The sequence below is a fragment of the Lacerta agilis genome, chromosome 7, assembly GCF_009819535.1.
Source record: "Lacerta agilis isolate rLacAgi1 chromosome 7, rLacAgi1.pri, whole genome shotgun sequence".
NCBI lineage: Eukaryota > Metazoa > Chordata > Lepidosauria > Squamata > Lacertidae > Lacerta > Lacerta agilis.
The window spans coordinates 67,674,745-67,687,333 of record NC_046318.1 but is presented as its reverse complement, the minus strand read 5'-3'; the positions used below and the strand labels follow the sequence as shown (position 1 = coordinate 67,687,333).

General features: G+C 45.5%; 1 protein-coding gene across 1 annotated transcript; it reads left to right on the top strand.

Annotated features, from left to right (window-relative positions):
• Window positions 1-9,227: 9,227 nt before the first annotated feature.
• TMEM74 (transmembrane protein 74) lies at window positions 9,228-11,758 on the top strand. Its single transcript, XM_033155751.1, has 2 exons — window positions 9,228-9,260; window positions 10,285-11,758. The coding sequence occupies exon 2, from the start codon at window positions 10,480-10,482 to the stop codon at window positions 11,398-11,400; it is 921 nt and encodes a 306-aa protein (XP_033011642.1). The 5' UTR covers window positions 9,228-9,260; window positions 10,285-10,479; the 3' UTR covers window positions 11,401-11,758.
• The last annotated feature ends 831 nt before the right edge of the window (window positions 11,759-12,589 follow it).

Genomic DNA, 12,589 nt, shown 5'->3' with positions numbered 1-12,589 from the left:
TTGTGGAATTGAATGTGTTAAACAAAACAATAAATCTCCAAGTGATATACATTAGAGGTTTTCTGCAGTGCAACCTTGCCATAGATCCAGCTAATGCATAACTAAATTTAGACTCAGCAGTAGTTATGATTCTACTTATGAAGCTACAGTACTTAGCTAATGATTTTTCTAAGGCTGGCGAGCCATGAAGCAAGTGCATAATAAGCCGCACAAGAGCTCTTTGTCTCGAGTCACCTCTGACATGCTTCCGACAGTGAATGAACCCTGATAGATGTACAGATGTATCATACAACACAACATACATCTGTTACTTACAACCGCTGCTGAATTTATCCCTCTGGGAACCGGCCACATTTTTTGGCGTATCCCTTGCTTTCGTCTCTGGGTTGCTCACCTGTCTGCTTTGTCTTCTGGAAGGACGAGGTGCATCCCCAACACTACTTCAGAGAGCCACATTGTTTGTGAGAAGATTCCAAGTGCTTTGCAAAATGTCCACAGGCCCCAGAGGCTTGCAAACTATCCCACACAATGCCACATTGTAGAGAAGCTGCATGTTGGAATCTGCAGGAGGAGGTTGAGTTGAATGGAAAGAAATGTGAGTAAATGAGGCATGTACATTAGGAAGATACTTCCAACAAAATGTTTTTGTTGTTTGTGGGAAGAGGAAGAGGAGAGGAAGAGGAAGATGGAGAAGGAGAAGGAGAAGGAGAAGGAGAAGGAGAAGGAGAAGGAGAAGAACTTGATATTTGCTTGTTACTCGAAGGTCTCCAAGCAACTTCCAACAAAAATATAGATATATTACACCATAAACACAGAAACAAAACTACCCCCATCCATAACAGCCGCAGGAAGTTTTGGCAGCACACTAGTCATGTCAACTTATTTTATCAAAAGTCTGAGAGGAAAGGTAAGTCTTTTACCTGGCACCAAGATGATGTCAATGAAGGCACCTGGTAGACCTCACTGGGGGGAAACATTCCACAGATGGGAGCCACAACTGAAAATACCCTCTCCCTTGTCACCACCCTCAGAGCATCCCTCAGAAGAGGGACAAGGAGAAGGGATTCAGAAGATGAGCCAAGGGTCTGCAGGTGTTCATATTGGGAGAGGCATCCTGAGTCATAAAGAGCTTCATAGCTTAGCATACATGGTACTCAGTTATCCAGAAATCAGGATATTCTAGTTCACAACCAAAATTAAACCAAGTTTACCTGTTTAATGAAATGCAAATGCAAAGCAAAACTGGCTTTAAGTAAGTAGTAGCTCCAAAAGTCGTGTATGAAGGAGGACAAGAGGGGAGGGGCAGGAATTGAGCCTAACTCTTGTTTCTGACAGTAAACCATGGCTCACCGAGCTGAGTTTGTTATATCTGCCTGGTGAGATTCGTAGGTAAGAGAGAGGAGTGTAGTCTTTTGGTGGTTACTGCAGTTCATTTGTTTGGCCACAGTTCAGTGGAAAGGATGGCAAATACAGACACTTGAACCCAGCCATCTGCCGAGTCCAGTGCTGATGCTTATCAAAGCTGAATATATCTCTCTCTCAACACTCAAAGTATGACACTCCTCAAAATCTCAGTAGCAATTAGATCCTGGAATCTTGCCAGCTTTTGAATTGGTGTGAAATTTAATTGCAGCCTAATATGATGTACAGCTTAACCCCATCATTCCACATTGCATAGTTTGTTGACTGCATTGGTTCCCCATCCTCATGCTGCAGGTGGGTGTGACTGCAAAACCGCAAGGGCCATGTTGCTTGTTTGACTAAGTATTGGCAGGAGTCTGCCCTCATGCCGGAATACAGAAATAAAAACACATAATTGCTGCAACCATTCTTTATTGCTGACATGCATTGTCCTTTCCTTCCCACCAAGCTTAATGGTGCAAAATGCTTTAATGAAGTTGTTGTGTTAAACAAGAAAGTAGGAAACAATGAAGCATAACAGGAGTGTTTAAGCTTTTTTGGCCTGAGGGTCACATTCAAGCTTGGTCAACTCTCCAGGGCCATATATGCTTGTGTAAACCCTACTAACTAGGGATCCAATACCAGCTGGCTCCCACTGACAGTATAACATGTCTCATCTTGAGGTGTAAAGCTCTCACTCTTTGTGTACATTTGGGAAGAAAGATTCTTTCAGGAGTACCACCAGAAGCTTTGGCCTCCTTCCTCATAGGAACAGCAGAACTAGGAGGGAAGGAATTTGAATGAATAAACTAAAAACTGTGCACCAGCTGGTGAGAGCAGTCAACTCCATTCTGTACCATCCTGCTATCCTCTGTAATCAAGGACATAACTTTCGGTTAGTGCCAGATGATTATTTGTAGTCAAGGCCAACTCCACCCAGTACACTGAGGCCCAGGGAAGGGCAGGTGCTGGGATCAGAGATGGTTGTATAATGTATCCCTGCAGTTGCTATGCAACTTTGCTGCATTTCCTCTTTCTCTTCTGCCTGTATTTTGTGGTTGTTGTGAATATGCATGGGGAGTTCAAGGGGAAAGTAACAGACCTCAGTGAGCAGAAAGCACAAGCCGGACCTTGTCTATCTTGAGGTTACTGTGTGGGAGTAGTTTTCCCTTGAGTGGATAATGTAAAGCGAGCATTTATTTGCCTCTTGGGAAAATCTTCTGAAATTCACCTCTCCTGAACCAAGAGATGTACACAGAGATTAACAATGATGTGATCAGTACTGTGGACAGCTCCATTTGAAATCTAATGTAAAATCCGCATGACAATAAGTGATTCATGAATTAGCGCTCCCTCTCTTCTAAAGCATATCTCCATCCTAGTGTTTATTTCTGTTTAGGAAGAACACTGGGCCATTTGTCTCATTGTTATGATCTTCAGCATCATCTTGGTTTGTGTTGTTGTTGTTGTTGTTGTTTGGACTCCAATATAATGCTAAGGCAAATGTTCCATCAGTGCAATGATTTTTGCTTGTGCATTGGAATATTTCCCATGTCTCCTCCACCCTGGACCCCTTCAGATTTATCCTATGGCTTTGCCACCTTATACCAAATGACCCTCTCCTTCTAAGCTACTTCACAACAAGATAAAATACAGAACAGGTAACATAAACTAAAACAATACAGAGAGAGAGAAAGAAAGAAAGAGAGAGAGAAACAGCATACAAAAGAAAACATTTCTTACAGTGTTCATCTAACAATACAAGAAAAAGGACAGGTCCCACCCCACTAAAAGATGAATGCCACAGAAGATGCTGTAATCAGACATCTTTTCTCAAAAATGTAAACACCAAAAGCCTGGGCAAATAAAAATGTGTCCCTCTAAAGGATGGAGGACAAGACTAACAATTGCTACTAGTCATAGAATCATGGAATTGTAGATTTGGAAGTGACCACAAGGGTCATCTAGTCCAACCCCATGCAATGCAGGAATTTCAGCTAAACCATTCATGACAGATGGCCATTCAACCTCTGCTTAAAAACCTCCAAGGAAGGAGAGTCATGATGGTTATACACACCCAATATCAGAGGCAGGATACCAGTTGCTGGGGAACAATAGCAAGGGAGGCCTGTTGCCTCCATGCCCTGCTTATGGGCATATGGTTGGCTACTGCAGGAAACTGGAAGATTGGTTGGTCTGTTGGTCTGATCTAGCACGATTCTCCTTCTGAGTGTATCCTAATTGTGGAACTTGTGTTCCTGCTTGATAACCAATGGGGAAAAGAAGCCTTTTGCAATGAAGTTATTGGCAGTTCTGGTGCAATATACCACACACTTTCCCCCTCGAGAATATTGACAGTTTTCTTAATGCGTGGCAGATAAAGGCAGGCTGTGCATTAGCTAAGGTGTCCAGAGAAGTGTGGCGTTATTTTCCTCTCTCTTCCTGTTTGATTTGCAAATCAATAGAGCTGTCACTGTAATACACTTTGAACATTCAGCAATCCAACTGTCTTTAGCAGAAAAAGTTGTCCAAATATTTGTCTAATGCTGTATGCACTGACAATCTCCAAGTACAAGCAGTGTGTCATATTTTTCCCATTGTGTACCTGCTAGCTATTATATACCAAGCAACCACTTAGGGGAAGGGGTCCAAAAGCTCAGTTAGCAGAGTATATGCTTTACATAGTAGGCTCATTCACCAGCTAATGGGATCAGGTTGCAGCCAGTGGGAAAGCACTTGTCTTAGACTCACCTTCCTCAAACTGGTGCCCTATAGATGTGTTCAGGCTGATGGGAGTTGTAGTCCAAATCATCTGGTTATTGATATTTATATTCTGCCTCCCTTCCATCGTGGAATGGAAGAGGGATACAGGCTTATTCCAGGCAGTCTCCCACCCAGCACTGACCAGACCTAGACCTGCTTAGCTTCAGAGGTGATGGTTTCAGGTGCCTTCAGACCATTCCCCTGGGACCTGAAGTAAAAAGGTGTAGTTACAGGCGGGTAGCCGTGTTGGTCTGCCATAGTCGAAACAAAATAGAAAATTCTTTCCAGTAGCACCTTAGAGACCAACTGAGTTTGTTCTTGGTATGAGCTTTCGTGTGTATGCACACTTCTTCAGATACCCAACTGAGTTTGTTCTTAATATGAGCTTTCGTGTGCATGCACACTTCTTCAGATACCCAACTGAGTTTGTTCTTGGTATGAGCTTTCGTGTGCATGCACACTTCTTCAGATACCATCTGAAGAAGTGTGCATGCACACGAAAGCTCATAAAAAGGTGTAGTAAGTGTGTCTGCAAGGACCTCCCTCATTCACCAATTCTTGCAGAAGAGGAGCAACCAAAGGAAAGAAATTTCCCATGCACCTCACACCCAAGATCCCTCTTAGTTCACTATGGACTTCATAGCCTGAACTGGTCCTATGTCCAGGGCTGCCTGAAGTAATTTTGTTGCCTAGGGCATATAGAAGCTTATTAGAATGTATAATCTTACATCAACACTGGCACTGGGAAAGCATCTTCCACGATACCTGAGGGACCTTTGTGGACACAGGTCAGGCTGCATCAGACACATAGCTCTCTCTTCCAGCATCTCATCACAACTCACTCAGAAAATATTGTAACACAGCAGCAGTGGTAGTTATGAGAATTGTTGGACGTGTCACAGGTTGCAAGCCAATTGTGTTAAGGGACAACAGTAAATAATATTTTTATGTGCTTCTTGTGATCATATGTCTTGCCTGCACCAAAAAGCTTTACAGATAATGAATGCTCTGCCTGCCTTCTTTGATGTGCAGTAACCATTTCACACATGCAAGCCATCACTCAAACGTGCATGTGCAAACTCAGCAAACTGAAAAGAAGAGTAAAATAAAAATAAAAATGGGTGAGAAAGTTTTCCAGCATTTTTAATGAATGTTGCTTCCCTTTTCACGTTGCCTGATTCATCTTTTAGGCAGTTATATTTGTGGTTGCAGAAGCCTCCATGTTGCTATGCAGTTGTTGTTTTTTTCCTTTCTCACCACCTCCACACATGACATCTTTGGCAGAACACATTTATGCAGCTATAAAAGAGCACAAAGCCGTCTGTGAACACTTTACTACTGACAGTCTGAAAACAAAAGTGAGAACCAGAAATGCCTTTACTTGGAACACTGCAGCTCTGAGTTAAAATGTGCGATCAGAGTCACCGGCCTATGAAGATAATGCTTTTGTGGGTGTGGTCTACTCACCACAGAGATGGGGAACATAGGGTCAGGATGACACAAAAACAAATTATGCATGGAATGGAGAAAGTAGATAGAGCAATGTTTTTCTCCCTCTCTAATACTGCTAGAACTCATGGTCATCATGTTGGAAGATTCAGAATGAATGGAAAAAATATACTTCTTCACACAGTTAAACTATGGGACACTCCCACAAGAGGCAGTGATGGGCACCAATTTAGATGTCTTCACAAGAGGATTAGACAAGGCGATCAATGGCTGCTAGACACAATGGCTATGTTCTACCTCCACTGCCACAGGCACTATGTTTCTGAATGCCAGTTCCTGGGAATTGTCGTGGGCAGAGTTATGCTTGTGTCCAGCTTGCAGGCTTCCCACAGACATCCAGTTGGCCACTGTGAGAGCAGGATGCTGGATTAGATGGGCCATTAACCTGATCCATCCAGAAGGCTCATTTTCTGTTCTTATGGCCCTCAACTTGTTGCTGGGACTGCCAACTCCCATCAGCCCCAGGTAGCATTGTGAATGGCAGTTGAAGTCCAGCAAAATAGAAAATTCTTTCCAGTAGCACCTTAGAGACCAACTGAGTTTGTTCTTGGTATGAGCTTTCGTGTGCATGCACACTTCTTCAGATACCAAGTCCAGCAGTATCTGAAGAGCCACAGATTCTCCGTTACTGATCTTGCATCTCATTGCACTAGCTCTTTCTTCTCTCATAACCATCACAAGTCCCCTTCATTGGAAAGAATGAACATCCCACTTTAAAAAAATAAATATCCCCACATTATTATTTATTTTTTAAAAATAATGTAAATCACTGCTGCTCTTGTCTCATGAAAAATTCTATCTTTCCTGAAAGGAGCGCAGGGATATGGTTCCCTCTCCCAGTGTGGTGAAGTGGTTAAGAGCAGTGGACTCCTAATCTGGTGAACTGGGTTCGATTCCCTGCTCCTCCACATGCAGCTGCTGGGTGACCTTGGGCTAGTCACACTTCTTTGAATTCTCTCAGCCCCCCTCACCTCACAGAGTGTTTGTTGTGGGGGAGGAAGGGAAAGGAGAATGTTAGCCGCTTTGAGACTCCTTCGGGTAGTGATAAAGCGGGATATCAAATCCAAACTCTTCTTCTTCTTCCCCATTTTATCCTCCCAACAACCCTGTGCGGTAGGTTAGGCAGAGGCAGTGGTTGGCATATGCATCAGCATGCATCAGGCCAGCTTCTCTCTCCAGTTAGAAACTAACAAGAGGTGTGCATTCCAAAAGTCCAAATGCTCCTGCATGTTGCCTTTTGTGTCTTGATAAAACAGCGATTGCTTTTTCCACCTGCCTTGCCCCACCCTCCAGCCTTCATAAGGGGGCTGTTTCGAGAGGAAGAACAGTGAGGGGAAATGTGCTGTAGTGCTTTGTGAATCATATAATATGACTTTTGTTGTGGTTATACTTTTTCGTTTTCCCTTTTTTTAATTTGCTGCAATTAATAGTGTTAGATAGGAGAGGGTTGGTCGTTCTACTGATGATCTGTTATTTATTCTATAATTGTGATGTTCTATTATGTCGCTGTTATTTATTGTTTGTGAGCCGCTTTGCCACTGGCGTGAGTGAAAAGTGACATAGACATATCTGTTACGGATGCTTTAGTTGAGATTCCTGCATTGCAATAGATTTTGGGCACAATATTGATTATGATGCATGGACAAAACTATGGAATGAGACTTTGAAATTTACCGCATGTGTAACATTGAAAGAGAATGTCTATAAGATGATGTATAGATGGTATTTGACTCCAGTAAAATTGTCAAAAATGTATAGAATGCATGATAAGATGTGTTGGAAATGTAGACAAGAAGAAGGGAACTTCTATCACATGTGGTGGACTTGCAACAAGGTCAAGGTGTTTTGGGAATCTATTTACAATGAACTTAAGAAGATGTTTAAATATACTTTCCCAAAAAAAACCTGAAGCCTTTTTGTTGGGGTTGATGGGAGATGAAATAGCTAAGACAGACAAAAGATTGTTCATGTATGCGACAACAGCAGCGAGAATATTGCTTGCCCAAAAGTGGAAATTACAGGAGTTACCAACGATTGACGAGTGGCAGACGAAGGTGGTGGAATATGCCGAACTTGCAAAACTGACCGGTAGGGTCAGAAACCAGGAGGACTCGAGGTTTCAAAGAGATTGGAGTAAATTTGTGGAGTACATAAGATTGAACAGAGGAAGTTTAAAAACACTAGTAGGATTGGAATAAACCTTTGACATAGTTCAACATGGATGCAATATAAACTGCGCAACAAGAACTGGACTAGAAAACCTGCTGACGAGGGGGAGGGGAGTCATGGCTCGGCAGAGCAATGGATAATGTAATGTGAATTTGATGTTGAATTGGCAGTAATTTGGTATATTTGGAAAATAATAAAAATTTAATTAAAAAAAAAAGAGATTCCTGCATTGCAGCGGGTCGGACTTTTATGACCGTTCCAAGTCTACAGTTCTACGATTCTATTATCATGAATGAATGAGCAAAAGTTGAGGTGGAGAGATAAGGAAACCACAATGAAATATTGAACGGATCTTGCTGAATTGCACCCATCCCCAGCGGCAACTCTGCTTTCTCACCCCTGCGCGAAACTCCCTTTGCGATCCTAAACCTCTGGTAAAGGTAAAGGGACCCCTGACCATTAGGGTCCAGTTGCAGACGACTATGGGGTTGAGGTGCTCATCTCGCTTTATTGGCAGAGGGAGCTGGCATACAGCTTCCAGGTCATGTGGCCAGCATGACTAAGCTGCTTCTGGCAAACCAGAGCAGGACACGGAAACACCATTTACCTTCCCGCTGGAGTGGTATGTATTTATCTACTTGCACTTTGATGTGCTTTTGAACTGCTAGGCTGGCAGGAGCAGGGACCGAGCAACAGCAGCTCACCCTGTGCAGGGATTCGAACCACCAACTTCTGATCAGCAATCCCTAGGCTCTGTGGTTTAACCCAGTGTTTTTCAACCACTGTTCCGTGGCACACTAGTGTGCCGCGAGATGTTGCCTGGTGTGCCGTGGGAAAAATTGAAAAATTACTTTATATATAGTCAATATAGGCACAGAGTTAATTTTTTTAACATTTTCTAATGGTGGTGTGCCTCGTGATTTTTTTCATGAAACAAGTGTGCCTTTGCCCAAAAAAGGTTGAAAAACACTGGTTTAACCCACAGCGCCATCTGCACCCCAGCTCTGGGGCAGGCGCTAACTCGCTTGTTTGCAGGCGGGGAGGGCAGCACTCTGCACATGATCAAAGGACGTGGCTTCGTGGCTTCCCACGCTCCGAGAGACCAGCGATGTCGGCGGCCTCTCACTCTGTCCGCGCCACCACCACCACCACCCCGGACTGCCCACTCAAGAACTTTCCTCCGGACCCTGCCGCCCGCCTGCTCTCCTCCCCCTGCAGGACTACGTCTCCCAGCATGCACCGCGAGCTCCTCCTCCTCCCTCCCTCCCCCAAGAGACCCTCGGGAGGCGGGCGGAGCAGCGTGCGGGAGGAGGGCGGCCGCCAGGACTTCTTGGCGAGACTTCAGCGGGATGGGCAGCGCCGCGCCTCCGCCGCCGCCGCCGCCGCCGGGTGGGCGCAAACTGAGCGGGGAAAGCCAGGTATGTCCGGAGAGGGGGGGATGAAGGGGTACCAGCTGCCGGGGCCACCTGAGTCCGCCTCCTGGCGACCCTTAGAAACGCGTCCGGCTGGAGTTTGCACGCAGACCCCGGGGAGGAAAAAGCAGGGAAAGGTCTCCGTGGTGCCAGCCTGGGCTGTGACATCGCTTTTGGGGGGTATCCCGCAACCCAGTCTGTTGTTGGCACGGGCGCCCAGAAGGCAGCAGTTCTCCGGGGATGTAATTCATAAAAAATATATTTTGCTTCATAGATGGATAGATAGATAAAAGTCCATGCTGGGGTTTTTTTCCCCTCCCCCACCCCCTTTCTTTAAGGTCAGTGGGTTGTTCTTTCATATATATTTTTTCATGCTCCTCCAAGTTTTCTCCCTGCCTTGCATGCAACGCATCCTTCCTCTCCGCTTCTTTGCATCCTCTGCCTTTGAGGAGCATAATTTCATTGCGAGCGTGGCGGGTGTGTATGTGTGTTTTAATCGGAGCTGGAGATCTGCTTCAGAAAGTGCTCCTTTCCCTCCTCCTGGGATTATCAGATTTCCACAAGAGAATAGAGATCCTGGATTTGCCGAGCTACAAGAGATTTGCTGGCTTCTTCCTAATTAGACTCCGCATTTGAATGTGGACTCACACACACACACACACACCATTCAGTTATTTACTGAGTTTGCACTTTCCTCTGTTTGAAACGCGATGGTGTTTGCCTTTCAGGGGGAAGCTATGGGTATATATTAATGCCTTCCCCTTATTTCCGATGAGTTCTTTCTGTAATTGGATAAAGGTGTCAAAGGTTGATTAGAGTTCCTAATAGATTTGAGTTTGGCAAGCGGATTTCGGCTTTAAGTGCTTGATTAAAACAATCGCATTTGTTGTTTGCCTGCCACGCACACACATGTACCACACGCTGGACAAAATCAGAATAATGAGTTTGAGTCTGTATTAGCCCCATAATATATCTTGATGATGAAGCTGTTTTCTCCCCCACCCCACCCCCCACCCCTTTCTATTTGCAGATTGAAAAGGAATGCTTGTCCAAGGAAATTTGTTTAATTGGCTAGTGGCTGAAACAGTGTCCCAGCTAAAACGGTGGCTGGAGAACAGTTGGCCAAGAGCTCTTTCATGTTTGATAGCAAGGTTGGAATTGTCACTGTTTACTGAAGCATGGGCTTATAAATGGTAAACCACAGCTAGTTCAAGGGGGCTTCCCGATGGCATGCGTGGAGCTTCTGTACCTCACCAAAGAGGGTGGTCAGTCCGATCAGTTTCAGGATACGGACTGGAGTGTGCCTACTCCCCCTGGTCAGGGACAGCCCGATGAAAGTGTAGGAAGGACTGCAACCATATCCATGGCTGATGAGCACTGCAAAGCCATCCAAAGGGCAGATCTTGCTGAAGCCCCTCTTTCCTTCACCACTGGTTCCTCACCGTGCCCAGAATGTACAACCGCAGGTGAGATCACCTGCCATCCCAGCCTTCCCAAAGAAGCAAAGGAGGCAACCCAAAAGAGAGCTTGCTGCTGCGAATCAGAGACATCCTTCACTTTCGTGGACGAAAATGTCAACAATCTGGACTACGCAGGACGCCTTGCCCACAAGAGCTGCTGCCAAGGCCAGGATCTCCTTCCCCACCCCGACCCTGCTGGAGAGATGCCCCTCGAATGGCCCTACGATCCACCCTCGCTGATTTCCGAGGAAAACGATGATGCTGCCTCGGAAGCTGATGGGGGGAAGTCAATAGACTATGGCTTCGTCAGCGCCATCTTCTTCCTGGTCAGCGGGATATTGCTGGTGATCGTTTCCTACGTGGTCCCCAGGGACGTGACCGTGGATCCCAGCACGGTGGCGGCAAGGGAAATGGAGCGTCTGGAGAATGAGAGCGCAAAGATTGGGGCTCACCTGGATCGCTGTGTGATTGCCGGGCTCTGCCTTTTAACGTTGGGGGGCGTAGTACTGTCCAGTTTGCTCATGATCTCTATGTGGAAAGGCGAGCTCTACAGGAGAAGCAGGTTTGCAGCCTCCAAGGAATCGGCCAAGCTCTACGGCTCCTTTAATTTCCGAGTGAAATCTTCCACAAATGATAACATGGAGTTATCGTTAGTTGAGGAGGATGCTCTTGCCGTAGATAGTTAGGATGTCCTTGGCACTCTGAGGCAGCAAAGGATTGAGAACGTAATTGTCATCACATGAAACCAAATGAAGCTTAAAATAGCAAGCGCCGTCCGTTGAAGAGTATCTTTTCCTAGCCCATTGAAATGGTATCTTTGTGTTCTGTAGACGTCGTAGTCTTGGATGAAAAGACAAGAGATAATATTCGAAATAATGCATACTTGGGATTCAGAGTGATTGAAAATGGCTCTCTTGGTGTTTATGGAAATTCTTCAATGGCTGATGTCCATTGAAACTGCATAGCTTAGAGCCACATTCACACCCTACATTTATAGCTCTGTGATTCCACTTTAAACAGAGTTCCCTGGGAAGAGGGATAATTGATTGTTAAACCAATCTGGGGAATGTAGCTGTGGGAGGAGAACAGGAGTCTTCTATCAACTCTCAGCACCCTTACTGAACTACAGCTCCCAGAATTTTGGGGGGAAAGCCACGACTGCTTAAAGTGGCTTACATTTATTGCTTTAAATGTAGGGTGTGGATGTGGTCCTGGTGTGCATGCAATAACAGTAGAAGTCGGATTGCCATTGGCTGGCAGCCCCACCCCCCAGTGAATGTCTAGGAGCTGCCCTTTCCATTTTCCACAGCACCATTTGTAAGTGTCACTCCTGGGTTTTGTGGGGAATTAAAATGACAGGTCCCGAATCTGCACTGGGGCCTGCCATCTTAATACCCCACAGTACCACAAAGTGACATTGCATCAGGGTCCCTGTAGAAAATAAAAAGGGTGGTGTGGTGCTATAAGCAATGAATGTTTAAGGGGGACATGAGCAAGGTGTCAGCGGTGGGCTCTGCTGGGCTGCCAGGGTTCCAGGAGCTGTCCAAAGCTGGCTGGTGGCATTGCCCACGCATTGCAGGATCAAGAGGTGGCTTATGTGTGAGACTGCGTCATTGCAGACGGAGCCTCCATGTGCCCTCTTCAGTGCAATGGTATTCAGCGGAGTCAGGCCACACAATCAGCTACTGTAAGATGTGCACATCAACCAAGAGCAGAGATGTCAAGTTGTGTTTGTGTGTGTGTGTGTGTGTGTGTGAACCAGGGCTTGATGAGCCGGCAGCTGAATGCGTGGACTCGCTCCACCAGATAACATCGTGTCTGTGTGATGTCAACATTCACATGTGCACATCGTCTCTTCCATGCTATGGTCATCAA

Coding starts and splice junctions, on each gene's coding strand:
- TMEM74 (XM_033155751.1), top strand. CDS start 10,480: ATGGCATGCGTGGAGCTTCTGTACCTCACCAAAGAGGGTGGTCAGTCC.